At 43.7% G+C, this 16,556-nt stretch overlaps 1 protein-coding gene across 1 annotated transcript in view; it reads right to left on the reverse strand.

The window, feature by feature from the left end:
• LOC144599353 (uncharacterized) overlaps positions 1-16,556 on the reverse strand; it is a 391,192-nt gene that overhangs the window by 55,161 nt on the left and 319,475 nt on the right. Inside the window, exons 45-50 of the mRNA XM_078410145.1 lie at positions 16,213-16,349; positions 13,701-13,798; positions 10,651-10,872; positions 9,159-9,389; positions 7,559-7,678; positions 5,027-5,238 (exon numbers count right to left, since the gene is read on the reverse strand). Of these exons, the coding sequence (XP_078266271.1) occupies positions 5,027-5,238; positions 7,559-7,678; positions 9,159-9,389; positions 10,651-10,872; positions 13,701-13,798; positions 16,213-16,349 (1,020 nt within the window). The remainder of the gene's footprint in view (positions 1-5,026; positions 5,239-7,558; positions 7,679-9,158; positions 9,390-10,650; positions 10,873-13,700; positions 13,799-16,212; positions 16,350-16,556) is intronic.

The following is a 16,556-nucleotide window of genomic DNA, read 5'->3' on the forward strand; positions in this document are numbered from 1 at the left end:
GGGAGTTTTAACAGAGGGTTGAGGTGGGAATGGAGGGGGGTTGAGGTGGGAATGGAGTGCGCTCCCCGCCTCCTCCTCCTCCCCCCCTCCTCCTCCTCCCCCCTCCTCCTCCTCCCCCCTCCTCCTCCTCCCCCCTCCTCCTCCTCCCCCTCCTCCTCCCCTCCTCCTCTCCCCCTCCTCCTCCCCCTCCTCCTCCTCCCCCCTCCTCCCCCTCCTCCTCCCCCCTCCTCCCCTCCTCCTCCCCCCTCCTCCTCCCCCCCTCCTCCTCCCCCCCTCCTCCCTCCCCCCTCCTCCTCCTCCCCCCCTCCTCTTCCTCCATCCCTTCCTCCCTCCCCCCTCCTCCTCCCCCTCCTCCTCCCCCTCCTACTCCCCCCTCCTCCTACTCCCCACCCCCCCTCCTCCCCTCTCCTCCTCCTCCCCCCCTCCTCCTCCTCCCCCCCATCTCCTCCCCTCCTCCCCTCCTCCTCCTCCTCCCCTCCTGCTCCCCCCCTCCTCCTCCTCCTCCCCTCCTCCTCCTCCCCTCCTCCTCCTCCCCCCCTCCTCCTCCCCTCCTCCTCCCCCCTCCCCCTCCTCCTACCCCTCCTCCTCCCCTCCGGCGGGGAGCACGAGCTGATCTCTCATAGGCGCACGGGTGCCATTGTGACGTCACACGCTGAAGCCCTTCAAAAAATGGGTTAGAAATGAAAATTTTAAACTTTAAAATCTCTCTAGCTTTAAAAATGTAGCTTCAATTTGAATGAACGTAATTGTAATATATGGCCAGGATAATGGTGAATACCGTGGTGCAAAAATTGTAGCGCTATGGTGTACCATTTTGTCTGCGCGAGCGTCAAAAGTTAAGCTGTACACACATACGGACAAACACACAAACACACGGACACAGAGTTTTAGTAATATACTAGCAAAGTGGGCCCGTTGGGCCCATTCCCACACCCCCCATTCTCTCCTCCCCCAGCCGCACTCTTACTTTCCCCTCACCCCCCCTTTCCCCACGACCTCCCCTTTTCCCATTACCCCTCTTTCCCCCACCACCAACCCCCTCCGCACGACCCCTGTTGTCCCCCTCCCCAGTCCCCATTCTCAGACCCCCTCCATTCTCTCTCCCCCAGACACACTCTTACTCTCCCCCACCCCCCTTTCCCCAGCACACCCCTTTCCCCTACTCTCTCTTGCCCCCAGCACCAACCCCCCACCCCTGCTGTCCCCCTCCCCAGTCCCACTATGCTTCCTCCCACCCCCACTCTCTCCTCCTCCCACCCTCCCCGTCGCCCCCACCGTTACTCTCCCCCACCCCCTTTCCCTACCAGCCCCCCCCCCCCCCCGTGGTCCCTGCGAAAAGCACTTACGGATCGTGCAGGGAGGAGGAGGGAGCTGCGGAGCGCGGCCGTTACTGTGGCGTGGCCGAGCCCGGACTACTGGAGACGGATAGGGCGGCGGCGCGCTGGTTCTGGGCGATAGCGGGGAGAGGGTCTCCCGGGTGTGGGAGAGAGGAGAGAAGCAAGGGGAGAGAGGAGAGGGGAGCCGGTGATTGCGAGCGGGCGGCTCCGCTAATTGCGTCCATGTTGTTGGTGCGAGTGAGGAGAGGCCGCGCGTGCGTGCTGACGTCATACGCACAGACGCACAGCAACGCCACGCTGAAAACCTTCAATAAATCAGTGGGAGGGGGGGGGGGGCAGCGCAAGCTCATCTCACAGGGGCATTGTGACTTCACACGCTGAAGACCTTGAAAAAATCGGTTAGAAATAAAATGTTTTAACTTTAAAACCTCTGTAACTTAAAAAATATACGACCAAATTAAATGAACATGTCATTTTCGACCAGCGTTCAGCGTGGTGATTAAGGCGGTGCAAAAATTGTGTTCACCGTTTTGCCGAAATCAGCCGAAATCACTGATACAAACAAAGAAATATATTCATATATATATATATTTATTCATACACAAGATCTGAGTTTTAGTAGTATAATAGATAGATAGATGTTCATTTTGAGAACATTAATACGTCCAATCATGGATAATGGTAAGGATTTCCATCTGTTAATAGATTCTACCACTGAGTCAACAACCGGATTATAGTTAGTGGGCACAATGAATTCTATTGTTGGAGTGATTTTTACTCCAAGATATGTAAAACTTTCCAAAACATTTCTGAAAGGAGTACGTAGCGGAGGGGTTAGTCTTCCAGAACTTTTAAGAAATAGGATCATAGATTTAGATGTATTAACTTTATAACCTGAAAAACTTCGGTATGTTTCAATTAAATCTAGTAAAGTGGGTATCGATTGTTTCAGATCCATTAAAAAAAGTACTATATCATCCGCATACATTCCTATTTTATTCTCAATATCATTCATTTTCGCTATTGCTTCTAATTCCAATAGCTAAAGGCTCAATGGCCAGAACAAAAAGTAGAGGTGACGGGGGGCACCCTTGCCGTGTGCCTCTGAAGAGAGAAAACTGTTCTGATCCCATATAATTGGTCATCACTGAAGCCCGTGAATCATAATATAAGACTTTGATCCAGTTGAGGAAGTAACTGCCAATTCCAAAACGATTAAGCACTTCAAATAGGTATTCATGTTCGACCCTATCAAAGGCTTTTTCAGCATCAAGTCCTACCACAGCCGCATCTGGTGCCTCTTTGCATGCATAATATTCAGCACTCTACGTATATTATGGAAGCCCTGTCTTTAATAAAACCATTTTGATGTAGAGCAACAATAGATGGCAGGTGTTTCTCAAGCCTCCGTGCAAGAACTTTTGCTATTATTTTCACATCGGAGTTAATTAAAGAGATAGGGTGAAAGGATTCGCACTTTGTGGAGGGCTTTCCTGGCTTTAATATTAAAGTTATAAATGCATTCCATAGTGATGGTGGCAGCTCACCCTTTCCAACTGATTCTTCAAACATGTCTCATAATGGGATGAGTAGCTTGTCCTTAAACTTTTTATAAATATCAATAGGTATACCGTCTGGCCCTGATGCCTTTCCTCCTTTCATACTGACAATGGCCTCCGACAGTTCTGATAGTACAACTGGACAATTAAGCTCATCTTTAGCTCCTTCTTCTACAACAGGTATCTCTAACTGGTCTAGGAGGTTGTGGAGGGTCTGTGAAATGGCTGGAACATCTGAGGTATAGAGTTTTGAGTAGTATGATTTAAAAATATTGTTGATTTCTTGTGGATTTATTATTGTTGTCCCTTTCTCAGATTCAATTTCCAAAATTGATCTTTCATTTTGCAATGATTTTATACGCCAGGCCAATAGCTTTTCTGCCTTCTCTCCTTAATCACAAAATGTCTGTTTCAGTTTCATTAGGTTGGATGTTGCTTTATTTGTGGACAATTCGTAATACTGTGCTTTGAGAATTGCCAATTTCTGTCTGGTCTCTTTTATATCGTAAAGATTAATTTCTATCTCAAGTTCTTTAATATCTTTTTCTAACTATCAATTTCAGGTGTTGTTTATTTGAGCTGCTACTTGTATAACTGACCATTTGCCCTCGATTATAGGCTTTAAATGTCTCCCATCTAGTTGATGCTGAAGTTTGAGTTGTATTCAGTTGGAAATAAGTATCAATATTTTTTCCAATAAATTCTAGGATTTTTTTATCATGTAACCATCGTGGGCTTAATCTCCACACAGCAAGGCCTCTACTAGCTGTCCTAACGCTATAATTAACTAGTAGTAAAGCATGATCTGAAATAACAATACTTTTATACACTGAATCGTTCACACAGGTTATCATTGGTTTAGAAATGAGGAAATAATCTGTGCGTGAATAGGAATTACGAGCAGCAGAGTGACATGAATATTCCCGCCTTGAATATTGAAGGATTTTTATATCTCCAAATATCACAAAGAATCAACTTACACATAAACTGTTGGATTATTTTCCGACACTGCATATGAGAAGTATCCACTCCTGAGGATTTATCCAATTTTGGATTAAGAGTACAGTTAAAGTCTCCTGCTATACTGATGAAACCATGTATTGTTGATCAAGTAAGAAACAGATTATTATTAAAATTTGTATCATTGCTATCAGGGCCATATACACTTACTAAATTTATTTCTTGATTTAGTAATGAGCCCTGAATGATTACAAATCTGCCTGCTGGATCCTGTATGGTTTTATGAATCTGTAGTGGAACAGATTTGTGCACAAGTATTGCAACTCCTCTTGCGTAAGAAGAATATGAAGCGGATATGACTTGACCTGGCTATCTCCTTCTTAAAGGGATGAATTCATCGGAAAGTAAATGAGTTTCTTGAGTGAAAGCATATAAATTCATATATATATTTTACCTCAGAATACTCTCCAGTAATGTCCCTACCACATATGTTAGGCCCTCTAGTCTACTGTTCCCAGGCTATTCCTTACAGCATTTCTGAAAAAGTGGCACATTAGCCACCCTCCAGTCTTTCAGAACCTCCCCTATGTCTAATGATGATCATATATCTCAGTCAGAACATCTGCTATTTCCTCTCTAGCTTCCCCTAGTCCACTACACAGTAGCTATGTTACAAACAATTGCCAATATTTAAACACATCTTTACAATTGATTTGTAAGCTTTTTTATTTCATGATGTTGAATTGATTGGAAACGTTTATTTAGTTGTATAACCGTCTTAGGATAGGTTATTGCCAACTGCATGAAAACACATTCGACTCACTGCTAGCAATTTATTTGGGCTTTTCCAATACGCAGTAGCTATGTTACAGACAAATACCAAGATTTAAATAGACCTTTACAATTCATTGATACAAACTGAATTTATTTCATGCCATATGTGATGTTGGATCAATTGGAAACATTTATTTGGTTGTACAACTGTCCCCGGAAACATTATTGCCAACGTATGAAAAAGCATTCTGCGCACAGCAAGCGATCAATGAAATTCCAGCCGCCACAGAATGAGTGGCTGAACTAAAATGCCACTTCACAGATGGCAAGATTTTTATTAGAATAATGCAGAATACTATGAATCCTATGAATTATATGAATCCATATAACCAATACCTTTGTTCCATTGGGTCCTTGTGCTGCCAGTGCTACAAAGTTTGTTGCCTTTGATGTTCTATTTTCTCCAGCTCTGAGGGTTCGACCGTGTAGACGGAAGGTAATCGTATTATTTTCATCTTTCACATTTAATAGAACAAATTCACCCAGACCATTAAATGTGTATTTTGTTCCATCCAGGGTCACCACATGAGGATCTCCAAAGAAGAAACCTGGTAAGTGTAACAAAAAAGTAACTTTAAAGTCTATTATTAAAATTAAGATGTAGCCATTTGATGCATCGAAATAGCATCAGTGAGCAATTAAATTGGAGAGGCTCCATATTTTGTTCATTTTGCACTGATTTTGAAATAGCTGAAGTGCTTACAGCACTCTGTTAAGAACAACTCACATAAAATATATTAAACAACCTTGTTTGATTCCTTTTCAATTAGGGTTTAAGCAGAGGCAGCACCATAATTTTCTCTTCGCATCTGCAGTTCTTCATTCACATTGTTTTTTTCACTGGATGTTAGTTGTAAATTGTAGTTGCAATTTAGTTGAGTTTAGTGTAGAGATACAGCATGGAAACAGGCCCTTCGGCCCACTGGGTCCGCGCTGACCAGCGATCCCCGCACATTAACACTAGCCTACGGACACTAGGGACAATTTACACATACACCAAGCCAATTAACCTACAAACCTGTACGTCTTTGGCGTGCGGGAGGAAACCAAAGATCTTGGAGAAAACCCATGCAGGTCACGGGGAGAACGTACAAACTCCGTACGGAAAAGCACCCGAAGTCAGGATCGAACCCGGGTCTCTGACGCTGCATTCGCTGTTGGGCAGCGACTCTACCACTGCGCCCTATCAACAACCATGTGTTGAATACTTATTTTTCAATATTCTCCATAGCTGAGATAAGCGAGGTAGAGGATTATGTTATGTTCATTAGGTCACAAGGTCACAAGTGCAAAGAGCAGAATTAGGCCGTTCGGCCCATCAAGTCTACTCTGCCATTCAATCGTGCATGATCTATCTCTCCCTCCGAACCCCATTCTCCTGCCTTCTCTCCACAACCCCCGACACCCGTACTAATGAAGAATCGATCTATCTCTGCCTTAAAAATATCCACTGACTTGTCCTCCACAGCCTTCTGTGGCAAAGGATTCCACGGATTCGACATCCTCTGACTAAAGAAATTCCTCCTCATCTCCTTCCTAAATGTTGGAATTATATTGTTACCAACACCTTGTAGTAAATGAGCGAAAAATAAAAATGGCCGTTGCCCATGCAAACACATTGTTGATGTCACAATGATGTCTCCAAGTTTCATTCCAAAACAGAATATTCTCAGCCATCCAAAATCCATGAGGAATGGGTTGGCAGTTTCATGAAGATGCCAGTCGCATGAGAAATGCTCAAAATATGCAACACATAACATACTTTATGCATAAATTACAGTGACATACAGTGGTATACAGTAAGGTTACAGCATAAACTTTAAAATAAATTTCTGAACTTGATGTCATCTCCTTATAATTTAAAGAACAATCGGCAATGCTGCAATTCTATATTCAAAGTCTAAATGGCATTAATATAAAATTCAGCAAAAATAACCCAATTTGATAACTACCACATGAGATGCCAGATCATCAAAGGGGATGTTGGTGCTTATCAGACTACAACTGCATTGCTCTTATGGATGTAAATAAACTAAACATGCTTTTTAAGGTCAAAAGGAATAGGAGCAGAATTAGGCCATTCGGCCCATCAAGTCTTGTCTGCCATTCAATCATGGCTGATCTATCTCTCCCTCCTCACCCCATTCTCCTGCCTTCTCCCCATAACCTCTGACACCTACACTAATGGACAATCTATCTATCTCTGCCTTAAAAATATCCAATCTACAAATATGCAAATTTTCACATTTGAGCTTATTGTCACTAAGAACAAATCAATCTTATGTAGGCTATCCATGGACTTTTATTCACAGCTTGGTTTTGATTAGGCTAATACTTAATACTTAATCCGAAGAGCACAGTGCAACCTATTCACTGCATTCTGGACACTCTAATGGTATTGAGCTGAAGTGGAAGGCAGAGGAGATTTAGACTTGTTAGAAATTGTTGTTAGTTGCAAGAGAATTTTGAATGCATAAATAGCAGATACATTAGAATGTACTCTGCTACTCAAGATGGGGATTCATTAAAGAATGCAGTTATACATGCATATTTATTTAAAATCAAGTTGAACACTTGCTGATCTCTGTAAAAATAATGTTTGAGAAATAAAAAATGGTCAGATATTGGTGGCTGATCTGTTCACTTGCTGTGACTCCAGGATTACAAATTCAGAGCCAAACATTCCCCCCAAGGATCAATTCCACAGAAGAAGGGCCTCGACCTGAAACGTCAGCCCTTCCTTCCATCCAGAGATGCTGCCTGTCCCGCTGAGTTACTCCAGCATTTTATGTCTATCTTCGATTCAAACCAGCATCTGCAGTTCTTTCCTACACAATTTATTCAAATACTTTAAATGAAATACAGTACCTATCCGTGGGGGTCTGTATCCAAAGCAATGGTCGCTAGGTCTCACCAGCCGGTAAAGTAAACAGAAATAACCATCACCAGAGTCTCTGCAGCAGTCATTGTATGGATCAACTTCCATTTCTATAGTTTAACAGTGAAAAATGATTAATGATAGAAAGCGTTCATATTAACATGAAACATGTCCTACACCACTTGGAAAAATGCTGATCATATATATTTCCAATATTAGTTAGAGTCAGAGTGATACAGCGTGGAAACAGGCCCTCCAGCCCAACCTGCCCACACAGGCCAACATGTCCCAGCTACCATAGTCCCACCTGCCCGCGTTTGGTCCATATACTTCAAAACCTGCCCTATCCATGTACCTGTCTAACTGTTTCTTAAATGTTGGGATAGTCCCAGCCTCAACTACCTCTTCTGGTGGCCTGTTCCATACACCCACCACCCTTTGAGTGAAAAGGTTACCCCTCAGATTCCTATTAAATCCTTTCCCCTTCACCTTAAACTCATGTCCTCTGGTCCTTGATTCTCCTACACTGGGCAAGAGACACTGTGCACCAACTTGGACTATTCCTCTCATGGTTTTATACACCTTTATAAGATCACTCCTCATCCAACCGTGCTTAAAGGAGTCCCAGCCTACTCAACCTCTCCCTATAGCTCAGACCCTCGAGTCCAGGCAACATCCTCATAAGGTTCTGGGAACAAAGGAGAATTTTCCTGAAATAGATACGGAAAGGTGGAGTAACAGTGGGTCAGACAGCATCTCTGGAGAAAAGCAATAGGTGACTCTTCTGAAGAAGGGTTTCAACCCGCAACGTCACTGATTCATTTTCTCCAGAGAAGCTGTCTGACCTGCTGAGTTTGTCCAGCTTTGTGTGTTAATCTTCGGTTTAAACAAACATATACAGTTCCTTCCTACAGAATTTTCCTTAAAATGGATGCCTTCTCCTAAAGAATGGAATCCCAATAAAAATACTGGAGTCAGTTTTGTGTCTGCAGATAATTTGAGCTACTCTCAGATCCCGAGCCCCACATCACTATTGTGATACTTCCTTTGAATGTCTCCATCCCTTCAGGTTTTACTTTAGACAGTCATGATTATTTAACTCCGAATTGATGAAAAAATGATCAAGATTCTACCCTGCTTGCGACAAGAGAACATGGATCTTTATTTAAAACATCTGAAAGAAAGAGGTGGGTGAATTGAAAAGAGCTGAGGAAAAAAAAATTTTTTTATGAACAAACAAGATTTACACCGATACATTTGTAAGAATCGTCAGGTGTTTGACGTGGATTGTTTACCAGTTCTCTCCGTTGATACTGAGTGTTTCCAAAATTCTCGGTTTTGGTTTCTAGTATCTGCACTGTTTGTGAATTCAACAAATTACATTACCTGTAAATTTTTTCATATATTTTTTTCTATCTGGGTTCTCCACAATGTAATTGACTAAAGTATTTTGCTGATGGGAACAGCCAAAACATTCAGCCGTCTTTCCTCAATTCTTCAGTGGAAATTGGTGACAATGGACTAATTGGCTTAATAGGCTGAGAGTGCATAAACTGGACGCAGAGGGTCAGTAACATCGGTTTTTCTTACCTTTGTAGGAAGTTTGCAAACTTGGTAAAACGTTGTTGAAATAATTATTCCTTCGCTGATTAAAATATGAAAATCCTCTCCAGAGCCAAGCAAATCGATTGAAGCTAGTCCACGGTGTTGGAAGGAATCGTTCATTTTCACCGTAGATTAGACCTCCATTTCTTGAATAGTAACATCTCACTCCTGAACCCAACCTGCTTGGAAATCGGCTTTGGAATGTGATAAATATCTCTAAGAAAGAAATTAGCACATTTGATTTGCATGAGATATTTTATCTGCTCACTTGTCTTGCCTTACAGTCTGCATTAATTCATCTCCAAAATATCTGTTTCAAGTGACTGCTCTCAATTAGAACATAGAACATTGATCAGCACAGCACTGGAAGAGGCCCTTCAGCAATGCTGTCTATGCCAAACATAAATCTCTGCCTGCATGCACAGTATCTGATCCAGGCAGCTCCTGGAAACTTTAACTTGTCCATCAAGTCATTCTAAACTTAATTTGCAATAGTTCATGTTCCCTCAATGTTTCTAATTCAATGTGAAAGACATTCAGACAGCTACGTGGATAGGAACGGTTTGGAGGGGTATGGGCCAGTTGCGGGGAAGTGGGAATAGCTGAATTATGCAACTTGGTCGCCATGGATGAGTTGAGCCGAAGGGCTCTGTGACTCTCAATTCTCTGATCAGTCTGAAGAAGGGTCTCGATCCGAAACGTCACCTATTCCTTCCATCCTGAGATGCTGCCTATCCTGCTGAGTTACTCCAGCATTTTGTGTCTATGTAAACCAGCATCTGCAGTTCCTTCCTGCACACTCTGTGCTGTACTGTTGGATTCTATTCTATGTTCCATGAATGCAGTACCTGCAGTCTTCTGTGCAGACACAAAAGTACTGTCCACATCTCTAATAAACGTCTGTGTCACAAGGCTGGAAAACAAAACAATGACCTTTAACTCTTTAGAGGTGCTGATATGCAGTAACGGCACCGACCGTCACAAAAAAAGCACTGGCTCCCTGTAAGTATTGGAGATGGGTTCAAGCATAACCTTTAAAAGGGAATTGGATAAATAGTTAAAGGGGGGACATGTGCGCAGTTGTAAAAGAGGAATTGCTGGAAAGCCCTTTCAAAAAGCTGGCCATTTTGTTGTGTACCTTCTATTATTCAGTATCTGCTGCTGTACTTGTGCTGGACTGATGTCTATTGATTCCCAGTCTTATTAGTTTCTTTACAAAAGTGCTGGGCAACAACTTGTGCACATTGGTTAAAAGCAAATGACGTGAATGTAAATTTGAAATTAAAATAACTTACAATAATCAATTTATTGAGCATGAAGGCTCAAATACATACTATTAAATGCCAGAACATTCAGAAAGTGCACAAGCCTAAAATATTGCAAGTGGCAAACCCAGATTTTGGATGTTTTCTGCTATTCAGCATTTCTGCTAATATTTCTGATTACATATATACTAAATAATGAAATGAATCATTACCTTGAGGCCTTTTCACTTCAAATCGAAAACGGTTGATGATAACGTTTCCAAATATAAAGGCGTTATCGAAAACAGCTTGCCAAAGAGAACAGGGACAAGGCGAACTGAAGAAGACCCAATATGGGAAAGGTTCGTGTAAATACCAATCAATACATCTTTGTCTTGGGTTTCTGGTAGAGATATCATTATTTTCCAAACGATAGGCCAGGCGTCCATTTTTATCTAAGAATAGAGTAAGATTGCAAAAATTAAAAGGAAACAAAAGCCATGTGATATTAGGATATTTGGGTTGTTATTGAGACTTGGCTTGAGAAGCTTATCTGATGTTTAAAGATACAGCATAGTACCAGGCCCTTCAGCCCACCGAGTCCGCGCTGACCATCGATCACCTACCACACGAGTTCTATCTTATCCCACTTTTGCATCCTCTACCGACACACTAAGGACAATTTACAAAAGCCATTAAACCTACAAACCTGCTTGTCTTTGGGATGTGTGAGGAAACGGAGCACCCGGAGGAAATCCATGCAGTCACAGAGAGAACATACAAACTCCACACAGGCAGCACCCTAGGTCAGGATTGAGCCCGGGTCTCTGGTTAAAGGTCAATACACCAAATCATGATGGCAATATAATTCAGTGCTCTCAATGTGTCCAAGATTCAATAAGGATTTGGTGAGGAAAAGAATCATTGCAAGTCGGGAGTCTCGCAGATCATTGGACAAACCCCATGCAGAGAGTTTGGCCACCATTTATTAGGGTCAGGTCCACGTAATTAATTGAATAATGTTTTCAATTATTTTTCACTTTCGGAAATGATTAGCAATTACAAAGAATTACTTGGTCCCTTTCCAAATGTCCTTTCAGGATCTATTCAGCCAAAGAAATGGTTCAGAAGGATAGTCACTTCAATAATGCAGGAAACACAGCAACCAATTTGCATATAATCAGTTCCCATAAATAGTAATATGACCAGAATGTTGTCCCATGATCTCATAAACCTCTATAATGTCATCCCTCAGCCTACTTCAGTCCATGGCAAACAGTCCCAGCCCAACCAGTTTCTCCTAATAACTCAAATCCTCCAGTCCTGGCAACAACAGCAGAACAGATGCACAAGGATGTTGCCTGAACAAGAGGGGCTGAGCTATAGGGAGAGGTTAGAAGGGCTGGGATTTTATTCTTTGGAGTGCAGGAGGATGAGGGATGATCTTATAGAGGTGTATAAGACCGTGTGGGAAATAATTGGAGTAGATGCACAGAATATTTTACCCCGAGTAAGGGAATCAAGAACCAGAGGGCAGAGGTTTAAGGTGAGAGGGGAAAGATTTACTAGGAACCCGAGGGGTAACCTATGTATAGTGGATATATGGAGCACGCTGTCAGAGGAGGTAGGTGGGGCTAGTACTACAACAACATTTAGAAGACATTTGGACAGGTACATGGATAGGAAAGGTTTAGAGGGATATGGGCCAAACATGGGCAGGTATGGCTAGTGTAGATGGGGCATCTTGGCCCGCATGGACAAGTCGGGACGAAGAGCCTTTTTCCATTCTGGATGACTCTATAACTCATTGACTCTAAGATGCAAGAGAGTATAATTAAAGAATAACACTGATCTCATTAACAAGCAAATTCCAGTGGACATTTTACACAGGGAAAATAATTGTTGGAAGGGAGATTCATAGTTACAATCAAATTATTATTGCAAGCATTGTCTACTAATCCCAAATTGTATTATATGCTGAACATCTTTAAATAACTGACAACTTTTTCAAATTTAGATTCCAGTAAAACTTGTTATAATGGACCATGGAGAGGAGGGGGGGGGATGGTGTCCATTATTGCCGATTGTCTGTTATATGCAAGTCAGGTATTATCATTGTGTGCAGTTGAAACAATGAAACTGGTGCAGACCAGCGAGCCCATCTTCACCGGCTGCCACAGCTGTTATAGCGGCTCACGTTGTAGCCCGTAGAACAGCGCTCTCTTCAGGCCGCTGCCTACAGCAGGACACGCTCGGTCACCGTGGGGCCTCTCCCTCCCCTCTCATCTACTGCCGCCTCCGAGGTGGGTAACGTTGGCGACTCCAGGGAAGAAGGAGGAGGTGGTACGGGATGAGGGGAAGAGGCCGAGTGGACAGAGAGAAGGGAGGAGGGGCCAAAGCTACCGCCGATGGCAAGAAGCAGCAGCTGGTGAGAGGGGAGGGAGCTCCACAGCGCCCTGTTGGGTGTGGCGGCCCAAAGAATGCGCTGTCCCCAGGTGCTACAATGTGAGCCGCAACAACAGGTGTGTCACTGGACCGTGAGGTGGGTGAAGAAGAGCTCGCTGGTGCACCTTGCGAGTCGAGAGTGGAGATGGAAGCCGGGGCTCTAAGCGGCCATGGAGACAGTATAAACCGTGGTGGCACTGGCAGGTCCGTCCACTATATCTATCATCCATTACAAAGGGGCTGATTAAAACAAGGGTTGACTGTACATTGTTCAAGTGAATAGTGTCTGCAGACAACTGGCCTTTAAAACAGCAGTGCATCAGTTTCAATTTCAATTTTAGTTTATTGTCACGTGTACCGAGTTACAGTGAAAAGCTTCTTGTTGCGTGTTAACGGAAAGACAATACATGATTACAATCGAGCCATTAACAGTGTACGGATACATGATAAGGGAACAACGTTTAGTGCAAGGTAAAGCCAGCAAAGCCGGGTCATACATAGTCCGAGGGTCACCAATGAGGTAGATAGTAGTTCAGCACTGCTCTCTGGTTGTGGTAGGATGGTTCAGTTGCCTGATAACAGCTGGGAGGAAACTGTCCCTGAATCTGGAGGTGTGCGATTTCACACTTCTATACCTTTTGCCTGATGGGAGAGGGGAGAAGAGGGAGTGGCCATGGTGCGACTTGTCCTTGATTATGCTGCTGGCCTTGCCGAGGCAGCGTGAGGTATAAATGGAGTCAATGGAAGGGAGGCTGGTTTGTGTGATGGTCTGGGCTGCGTCCACATTTCGCATCAGTGGACCTTCTTGCATTTTACTTTAATGATGAATGTGACTTACTTGTTTTATGGCCAGGATACTTATCCGGGCGGTAGATTTGTTCAAGTGATGCACCAGATCCGGTGGTAGGGCCATTAAAAAACAAGGATGTCGTTTCACTGTAAACAGAAACAAATGCAATGGTATCAATTTGCAAGACAATGACTGTGGGCCAAGCAGAAATGTTGAAAATACAATTGTTCCACTGATTGAATGAACATTTCTAACAATGGAACTTTCCAGACAAATTGTCACGGTGTAGCGTTTAAATATTTATCAGAATATTTGTCAGAAATTTTATTTTTTAGTTGAAATTCTTATCTCAACTGGTTTCCCAATGCACAATTGCCAGGCAAGGTCATTCAATTAGCTTTACGAATGAATTCTAGAAAAAAAAGGGATTGAAGAATAATTACAAGAACAAGTAGCTGGAGTTGAAATCTTATTTCTGATAATTAGATCCTACTGCAAATAAAATAATGGCCAAGATTCTGCAATCACTGGTGAATTGACAAAGCTCATCATTGACTTTTGATGAAAACAGCATTATCTTTTGTAAGGAACTGCTGATGCTGATTTAAATCGAAAGTAGACACAAAATGCTGGAGTAACTCAGTGGGACAGACTGCATCTCTGGAGGGAAGCAATGGGTCGAGACCCTTCTTCAGACGGACAGATCAGTCTGAAGAAGAGTCTCGACCTAAAACGTCACCCATTTCTTCTCTCCAGAGATGCTGTCTGTCCCACTGAGTTACTCCAGCATTTTGTGTCTACCATTATCTTTTGTAAATTGCTGGGAGAGGTTTTTCTATGATGTGGCCACCAATGTCATTGCAAATGTAAAAGTGTCATCCTCTGGAACTGCCAAGACAACCCCATCCACAAAATCAGAAACTAGTCTAAGAAAAGTAGGCTGATATACAACCCCAGATACTCTGAGCATGTAGAGATCACATTCTGAAAGAAATTCAGATACTAAAAATAACCTTCAAAACTTCGAACCGATTGAAATTAACATGAGATTTTAATGGCCGGCCATCCACCAACCCATTTCATGATGATCTTCAGCGTGTGACGTCACAACGGGACCCACACAAGTGCGAGCCAATGAGGGAGGGGGGCCAGGGAGTCGCGGCCAATAAACTGACTTTAACAAATGCGCTCCCCCCCCCCCCCGGAGGATCAGTGGGAGGACCGCCACCCGTCCCCGCATGCCTCGCGCCTGAACTTCACCCCGTGACAAGAAGGCAAGGTGAATCGCTCCCTCTCCCCTTACCTCTCCCCCCTCGCCCGCACCCGGCCCTGGGGGAGACTCCAAGCAGCAGGCAGATGGTCGTCATCCCCATCGTCTCATCGTTCGCCTCCGTCTCCTCTAGCGCCCGCTTCAACCGACGGCGTCATTGAGTCCCCGCTCCCGCCCGAGCCCAGCACCCCGCACCATCACCGGAATACATTTACCCAGTCAATTTACCTACATACCTGTACGTCTTTGGAGTGTGGGAGGAAACCGAAGATCTCTGAGAAAACCCACGCAGGTCACGGGGAGAACGTACAAACTCGGTACAGACGGCGCCCGTACTCTGGATCGAACCTGAGGGGATGGGGAAGTGGGGGTGGGGTGAGGGGAGGGGGAAGTGGGGGTAGAGGGGAATGGGGTGGGGTAGGGGGATGGAGTGGGTGAGTTGGGGGTGGAGGGATAAGGGGGATTGAGTGGTGGGGGTGCTAGACCTTGGGTCCACGGCTCGCTCTGGCTGCAGCGCTGGCGAGGTGAGTGGCATCCTCTCCCCTTCCTTGTCCCCCCTCTATGTGGAATGGGCCCATAATGGGCTAATAATTTATAAAAACCATGAGAAACCTTCCTAAAGTATCAAGATGTAACTTAAATGCTGTTATCTGGGTCTCTTACAGCCAATCTATTCCATTAAAATCAATGGTCTATAACCTCCTACAGTTCCTCAGATCTGATGTAGGTTCTTTAGTGAATTACTTCCATGGGTTCTTGATTAGTAAGGGTTTCAGAGGTTACGTGGAGAAGGCAGGAGACTGGGGTGAAAGATGAAAGATAGATCAGCCATGATTGAATGGCGGAGTGGACTTGATGGACCGAAAGGCCTAATTCTGCTCCGATCACTTCTGAACTTATGAAATTATAAGTATTGGACATTTAGCCTAAGTTGCGATGGGCCTGAAGATTCCATGTTCAACACCTGAGCTCAGTTTGCAGCATCGATATTTCTGTAATCAAACACGTGAAGATGCTGAAGATCCCCCAATTAGCAAATCAAAATTGTGGCTCACTGATTATTTCTCAATTATTGATATTGAAAATTCATACCAATATTAATCTGAGGAAGAGTCTAGACCCAAACCGTCACTTATTCCTTTTCTCCAGAGATGCTGACTGACCAGCTGTTACTCCAGCTTTTTATGTCCATCTTCGATGTAAACCAGCATCTGTAGTTCCTTCCCACACTAGCAACTTGTGCCTCAGAAATCTCTATTACAATTCACAAGCCCGATTGTGTTCTTGTACCTGTAAAATCCCATTAAGGCATTAGGTTGCTCTGTCGGTCTTGCAAAATAGTTCCAGTTCATTCCACCGTCTTTGAATTGAATTAAGCAGAAGGAGAATATACCATCAGTCACTAAAGTTGCTTGGTACGTATTCGTCTGAAAGAGAAAATAAGTCAGCCATTTCATTTCATTCATGTAGAGTTAAGGTGTCATGTTGGAATGCTTCCACTGCCCGGGAACACTTTCCATGGTTCCAGCACATCTGCACTTGTGTGGAACCAAATACTAAAGCTTCAGTTCACATCCCATTGTACATTCCAGTCTAGCAGAATGGGCTGCAGACAGTATAGTGTAGAGGCCCCA

This window comes from Rhinoraja longicauda, chromosome 13, assembly GCF_053455715.1.
Source record: "Rhinoraja longicauda isolate Sanriku21f chromosome 13, sRhiLon1.1, whole genome shotgun sequence".
NCBI lineage: Eukaryota > Metazoa > Chordata > Chondrichthyes > Rajiformes > Arhynchobatidae > Rhinoraja > Rhinoraja longicauda.